The sequence below is a fragment of the Hermetia illucens genome, chromosome 2 (genome assembly GCF_905115235.1).
Source record: "Hermetia illucens chromosome 2, iHerIll2.2.curated.20191125, whole genome shotgun sequence".
NCBI classification, from domain to species: domain Eukaryota; kingdom Metazoa; phylum Arthropoda; class Insecta; order Diptera; family Stratiomyidae; genus Hermetia; species Hermetia illucens.
In genome coordinates this window covers 150,850,414-150,858,429 of record NC_051850.1, presented here as the reverse complement: position 1 = coordinate 150,858,429, position 8,016 = coordinate 150,850,414, and the positions used below count along the sequence as shown (strand labels likewise).

At 40.4% G+C, this 8,016-nt stretch overlaps 1 protein-coding gene across 1 annotated transcript in view; it reads right to left on the bottom strand.

The window, feature by feature from the left end:
• Positions 1-518: 518 nt before the first annotated feature.
• The window catches only part of LOC119649443 (clavesin-1), a 39,786-nt gene continuing 32,288 nt past the window's right edge, over positions 519-8,016 (bottom strand). The window contains exons 2-4 of the mRNA XM_038051594.1: positions 6,937-7,553; positions 6,762-6,878; positions 519-969 (exon numbers count right to left, since the gene is read on the bottom strand). Coding sequence (XP_037907522.1) covers positions 715-969; positions 6,762-6,878; positions 6,937-7,553 — 989 coding nt within the window. The 3' untranslated portion in view covers positions 519-714. The remainder of the gene's footprint in view (positions 970-6,761; positions 6,879-6,936; positions 7,554-8,016) is intronic.

The following is an 8,016-nucleotide window of genomic DNA, read 5'->3' as shown; positions in this document are numbered from 1 at the left end:
CTAATGTACCACAAAAATGACCTAAATATAAAACAATAGAAAATTTTTTTAAATATATTTTATTTCACTAAAAATTTACAAATATTTAAACAACAGAAAATCCCATCAAGAAGAACAGGATCACAGATCTGGTAACTTATTCCACCTAAGGCCGGCACAATTTTACTGTACGGAAATACAATTAAAAATAGAGGCTACACTATATTCACAACAATCAAACTGAGCAGCTACAATTAACAAGATAACTATTGTATATGCGAAAATGTATCTTTTTGAATAGATGCCAGCTATTGCAAAGTACACAACAATGCATGCATTCCAAAGTGCTCGGCTTTCAATAAAGTACAAGTGGAAATTTAGAAGAAAGTCTTAACGTAAATTAGTCTAGAAAGTAAGCTTCCGTATACTAATTGCAAATAACACAATCAACTATTCAATACAACAAGTGAGAGAGAGATAATAATTAAATCTTAAAAGCACCACTGCAAATAACGCAATAATAATTTGACTTTAAAAGGTTTTCCTCGTCTTCAAACAAAATCATTTATCCCAAATTTGATTGAACTTACAAGCGAAACAATATCCCTGTTGCAACGAAACAATTTCAAAAAGGTCTAAACTAAAACAAAAAACAAAAATTGAGAATCAAAAATAAAACTTCAAAATTGTCCTAATTATAATTTCTAAACTTAAACAAGGAAGCCCCATGCCCGCTTAGTCGACTTCCAATTTACGAAAACTTCCAACGATTCCTACATCCATATCAGCATCACTGTTTCCACCGAAGTTTGCAGATTCTTTGGTTACCTCAATTTGCATGTCGTCCAGAGCCAGGATGGCTGCACGTCTCTGCTTGAGCTTCTGTTTGAATTCGGCGATCATTTCACTCAATGGAATAGTACCCCCGTATTCAAGTGGGAGAATAGCGGGGTCAAATTTGGATTTGAGTTCTTCGACGCTTTTGTGGAGCTGGAAAATGTAAAAGTGACATATTTAGTGAAGAAATAATGAATGTGAATCAAATTTTCCTTAGCTATAATACCTACTATCGGTTTAACTAAGCTGCCCTATTTGTGACCCCACATTATTGTGCCCCCTTAAAAACAATACCTTACTAACCTCAGTTAGAAAACTCGGTTTACCCAGGACTCAGAGGTTCCTATGAGGCCCGGAATGGAAATTTCAATGTAATAAAAAGACCCACCTAAATTTCACCCCAGACCCGTGTAATTTTCACCCCGAACCCCGCTTTCTTTATCGTATTCACCCGAATTTTCTCACCACGACCCTAGCTGTGCCAATAAAAATAATAAAATGCTGCAATGACACAGTGATCATATAAAAGTCACCTGACCAGGACTACCAGGTGCCCCATCGTAAATATCGTTCCACCCCGGGAGACCCGAAAGACTAGCGCACGCTTGTGGTCATACACATTTACATCAGGAGATGTTCCTGGGAACGTAGAGGCAAATTAAAACTGGAACTTTTGAGCTCAAAGTCTGCTCTTATAATTTTAAAATTTTGGCATGATAACAACTGACGATTAACTTCATTTGCGAAAAGTTCAGCCTGGTAGCTTCGCAAGCTGAGTATAATAGACGCAGATCTCTCAAACCAGGTTTAAAGAAAAAGAGGATAAAAATCATACACGATACCTCTACAAGGCTGAACAAACCACCTGGCCAAAACTTTTAACTTAAAAAAAGCGTCGGTTTCTACGTCGTGGTTGTCTCTCAATCGGAGAGTTATCGTACTTGGAATTGAGGAGGAGGGATGAAACCAAAGGAAGGGAAAAGAAAAGAAATAAAAGAAAAAATTTCTGTGTCGACATGGGCCTAACATGTGGCTGGAACCCAGGTGGAGTTTGGTTTCATCGTTGACAATATATGTCAAACTCGGAGGTCATTTGCGATCCTTAGCACTCTCGTAATACTGGGAACAGCATTCCCGGGACTGCCGAGTAAGCAGTTCTGACTCCCTAGCTGTAATTATCTGCAGTATTGCCTACAACATCGCTACAAAGAAGGTATATAAACAAAAATCACCTAAGTATCCAGTTCACAACTTTTGCTGAATGTAATGATAACTCCATGCTGAAACAGATGGAAAACCATTACTCGTCAACTAGACGTTCTAAAATATCTGCAATAACCACGGTTAAGCTCTTGAGTGTTTAATGTAGGTACCTGTCGTGAAGACTTAATCCTACAGTCCTCTTCAGACACGGATTGATTTTATGACCACAATCAGAGCCCCGCTAAGACAAGCAATAACGGTACCAGTCTATACGAAGTGCATGGCTTACCTATGTAGCATTCATTCTGGTGGATGCAAGAATTACCTAAATCTCTACCGAACTATGGAGTACGGCACCCGTGTTGATACGCAACAGCACGTCGAGGCCCGAAGGTCTCTTCTCGCTTGAGCACAACCACAACCACCATGAAGCTCCCACTAGGGGGGCCAACCACAAACAACCGAGCTGAATTCACATACAACGGGAGTTCACCCGAAATATGAATGTCCCTGGTAAGGTTTCGGGACCAAATTGCCACTTGAGATGAGTCCCCGTTCAGACTCGGGTCTGATCGCTCTGATTGGGCCTTTGGAGCATTCGCCTACTGCATCACGTCTCCCGGTGCCACCACTATAGAGGTTCTCCTCGACCACTTGGTTTTGGTTCAGCCGACAGGATTGCAGCCCCGTCTTCCTCACCGCCACCTCTGAGCACCTGCAATAACCACAGAGAACTTGCAACAGATTTGTGGATGGAATGGAGGGCAACAAGGCTAAGAATTTGAAAAGAATTCTTAGCGAAATTCTTAAGCTGGCCGATTGAATCGTAGGGAGGAAAACATGGGCTGAGTAAATTATCATCCACTCCCTCATCCCCTACCCCATCAAAAAAACTGCATGATTGATCTAATTTCTCCCCAAGTTTCTCTTCTCCGGATCCCCGAAAGAACTCCGGGTTGTGGGGGAATGTCCCTCCGACCGACCTAGTTACATGGCTTGGGGCATAAGACCCACCATCACGGTCTCAGCGTGTTAGGTCATAATGACAAATGATTACCTTCACTTGCCTGCTTGTTATAAACAAAACTATGAAGGACAATACTTTTAACACTTGACTTGGAAAGGTGAAGCCAGGACTCAAAAGCGAAAATCTTCAAAAGGCGCTGACCTGGTCACGTCACTCTGTGGAATTTTTCCCCACTAATACCACGATCGCCACCTGCCCCTTCGGCAAGTGGATATCCCATAAGGAATTATATCACGAGCGAGAGTTAGTCCCCACTGCCTTGGTAGGGATCAATCTGTGTCCACTGACGCCTTCCTGAGCATTTTCATCGCTCTTGCCCTTTACTTATAAATCTCTCCCTTTCAACGTTCTTCGTCTGTGTCTAAGGAAAATGGACTTCACGTTGCATGCATATGCTCATTAACTCGTCTGCCAAGATGTCGATCCGCAATATTCCCGGGACAACCTCAGACCGTTCTGAAGGCAGAATATACCCTTAGTAGTATTCTAGTAATCAAAGGCCCACAAGTATACCGCGGCTCGCTTACATTTGGCATCATCCTTGACGGAGCCAAACTTTCTACTAATGCTTTGTTGTAAACATAGTGTCTGAAACTGAGCTTAGTCTCTATCATCATCAAGTAATTGATGGCCGGCATGAAAATAATGATGTGATTCCCAATTTTCGTACGAATCTAATTTCGCTTACAGCACTGGGTGATAAGGACTACTTGCGTTTTTTATTCCGCAAGTGTCAGGCTAAAGCTTTCCAACCATGTGTAAATAGCACTGATTGCTTGGGACGAGCTCAACAATTCAATATCTTCAAGAGCAGTAGTTCATGTAAAAAGCTTTGCAGGAGATCCACAGAAAAAGATTACTCCAGAGGGGCGCCATCGGCACCATAAAGAGAAAACCTTCTTTTTCTGCAAAATACCTGTCGATAAGAACAGCGTGATAGGTGGGAGTACCAATCGTCACCGGAGATTTCCCTATTAGGCTCTAACTCTCCAAACTGAACGCATTTGCAATGTCCATGTTTAAACACTGGCCCAATTTATTGACGGTACTACACTTTCCATGAGTCACGTTATCTACAAAGCTAAGAAACAATTTGGTAGCAGCCATTTCAATGGTACAGGAAATATCCCCTCGGTCATACACGCTTCGAGCAATTTAGCGATCATTATACCCTTGATTTCACAGTGAGTTTTAGTGCCTATTTTTCCTCTACAGGAATTGCTGCCACATTCAGAGATCCTCGGAAGCTTTCAATGATTTTCAACAAGAGAGTAGAGTATGCCATCTAAGGGGATGAACGGTCTCTGAGTCATCCATCACAACTTTATAGGTGTTCGCCTTCAAAGTTTTGTCCACCTTCAAGCAGAAATCCTTAAACAATGTCTCTTACCTCTTTAGATAGTCAGACTGAAGTTTTCACGGGCTTCTTGTGCATATCGGTCCTAACTACTGCTCCCTGATCCACAAACTGATCAGCTAATTTTCGCACCAGCAGTTAGATCTTCCATTGGAGAATTATGCATCTTTCTTATCACGGACGAGTTATATCTTCTGTCGATGCATTGTATCATATGGAGAGCTCATTCCGTTGAGACGCCAGCTTCATTTGGTTAGTTTTAAGGACCACACAAAGCTACTGTCCGGTTGACTCCTGGCACATTGTATCACTTGCTGAGCGGCATTTGAAGCTTAATGAAGTCTATTATCCCAGATGGCAGACAACCCATACCATTCTATGAATCGACACCTCTTTTGAGTTTAAAGTATTAATTAAGCACAGTTTGAAGGATATATTTTAACCATATCAGGAAATGAAATTACTTCTCCTAGAATTTCAATGAATAGTCTCTCTTTTTAAGGTTTTATGTAAAACAAAACCGTATTGAAATCGATTTACTGCCTGTCTGTCTGTTTGTCCGTCACACGCATTTTTCTCGGAGACGATTTTAGTGATTCACACAAAATTTGGTGAAAAAGCGGGAACTGTGAACGCTCACGCAGACAGTGAGTTACACAATTCTGTGTCGAAGTTAAGGTGGGGGCCTCCATACATGCAAAAGAGGGGTGTACATTTTTTTTTCATCAAATATGGTTATGTGGGGTATGAAATGAAAGGTCTCGATTAATACTTTCCGAAGCCGATGTTAATTTTGGGATTTATTGGAAAGGTTGGGAGTGCGGGGATCGAAAGTTATCATTTCTTCAACGGACCCATTCTCAGAAACTACTCAACCGAACAATCTGAAAAAAAAATCAAGAGGCTCCCACTATATAATGCCTAGGTTTCGAAATACTCTCCATACCGATATCTGGTTAAATAAAGTTAATACCGGTACCCTATCTGCGTCCTACAATACACGAACGACCTGATCTACTATACCTCCACCAAATCTCCATTTCAAATAGCACGGCTCCGAAGCTAAGAGCGTAAAGTCCGCCACTATTCCAATACCTTCGAAAATGAAAGTACGACTTTTGCCAATCTCCCCGCATTGATTCCATCCTAGTTCGTCATGTCCTCAAATTCTTCACCAAGTGTCAATCTCCCGCTGATTACCCAAACCGTGCAATCGGAAATCGTTGAAGACAACTTTCTTCGAACTACTATGTTCCCACAATTTCTCCTAACACTCCAATCTAAAAAACACCCCCAATTAGAGTAGACTTCTGCACAGGTAACTACTCCCAATACCAATTTTATAACCCCTCGCATCAGCTTCTAATCTCAAAACCTCTTTCGCTGCCCCCATTCTTCCCATAACCTCGAAACTGGAAATTTAACGAGGACATTTACCAGATCTTTGCAGATTTTGAACAATATAGATCTTGAGATTCTGTATAAAATCATGCTCGACTTTGAAATTCCATCAAAAATAGTACGAATGAAGAATCTGACCATGGAGAACATGGAATCGCAGGCCAACATAACAACAGATTCAAGTTTGAAGCAAGGCGATGATTTCGTTTCCACTCTCTTCAATATAGCGCTAGAGTTTGTCCTCCCAAAAATTCCATACGTGAAGAGTAAAGTTCAATGCATACGACCCAAAGAAAGCCACTTAAAAGACGGGAGCATATGATATATGACCACAACAAGTTGCTGTTAGTATTGAACAATTGGAAAACGCAATAAACGACCCGAAAGCAAAGTATTCTAATAGGCAAGACTCGATTGGAGCAGCCACGTCATTGATGATAACCATCAACTCAGGACTAATTCAATCAATTAAAAACTCTGCTTTGGTCACTGTAGGCCAAAATAAAGCAGTTAGCGGTTAAAATTTGTAGGCATAATATGTTCCCGGATTGATAATTTATGGTCACGCTTTTCCCAAAGTAAAGGTGATACCCCATCTGATAAGTCTTTAACCAGATCGGCAGTCACAATCTTTATAGCAAGTGGATTACAGAGTGTCTATTAGGGGAGACAGTTTCTGTTTAATTGAGGCGCTCCTTCATCAAGTTGATGCGGACCTAGCACTCCCTCAATCCTTAAAAGTAAAAACAAAGAAAAGGTTTCACCCTTGACTCCTTGAGAAGCTTAATGAATCACATAAAACCGTTATCGTTTTGATGCCAAAATTGAATTTATAAAGTTGAGGATATAATATCCCAGAAACCCAACTGTTTTAATAAATTTCGATATTTTGCAATAAAATTTGGGAACTTTTAAAATGTCAGAGTTGCTACTTTCAAATACTTCCTAAATACTTACAATGATTCTCTTCTTGAGTTTATCACTTAAACAGGAAATTCCGAATTCGATTACTTTGTTAGCGTATTGTGGGATGTTAATGAAATGCGTTTCCTTATGACGCATTGGTGTTGAATTCTGTAAAAAGTAACAAATTGAGTAAAAAGTTCCAATCTCTACCAATTGTACAAATTACCTGTATACACTTAACAATATTCCTTAAATCCGTAATAGACCACAAACTAACAAATCCCATATTCATTCCCGACTCATCATTCACGTAAACATACCCAGCCACCTGTGACTCCTCATCATCCAACAACGCTTCACAGACCAGTGAATGCATCCGCGCCATTTGCGCCGAGGTAAACTTGTAAGGATCAAACTTTCCAGCAACCGAGATGATAACTTGTCTCCCCTGTTCATCACGTTGAGGTAGGGGTACCAAGTAACCATTATCGAAAATTTCCTCCAAAGCAGGATCCTCAATGTCCAACCTCCTGAACCAGTCCGGATACAATTGACGAATCGTTAGATATCTTTCGAGCATTTCACATGCTGCAGGAACAGAGAATTTTTTGGTACGTAGAAAACGTAGTAGGAACACTGCGTCCGTCCGACATTTTTTAATGTGCGGATGTTTTGAGATCCATTCACGTAATTGGGCAAGAGCCTGTTTACGAATATTATCATCTTCATGGAGTTCTTCTTTTGCGACCTTTTTCATTTCTGAGCTAAGTTTACAAACGTAGGGATCATAGTCTTCGGGGGTGGTTGACAGGTTGAAGGGACGAATTGTTTCTGTTTCCAACACTGAAAATAGAAAATGAAAAAATTACGAGTCAAATAAGAGTAACTATTAATTTCGTATGCTATGGTTCAACCAGATTTCCCAGAATATCTGGGACACTCCATCGTTGAATTTTGAAATATTTAATCCAAAAAAGCGTTAGGTGCTAAAGACGCCTTTAAAAGGATGCTTCTTAATCTAGTAGAAAGGTATAATACTCCAATCAAGTTCAGCTGCGTTGGAAGTACCACGAGTTTGGTGTCAGAATTGAATGGCGAACACTTTCCAAGATTCATCACGAAATCACTCAAACCAACTCTCCTTTAGTATAACTTTAAGATTATAGAACTTCGCGTATAGAATCATCGTCACCAAATTTGAGTTAATGACGTGAAAAAATTTTAGAATCATAAAGGATGCAGTTTAAGGAGCTGAGGCATACAGTCACCGATCTCGATTAGTAGTGCACCTCATAACACAATGTCA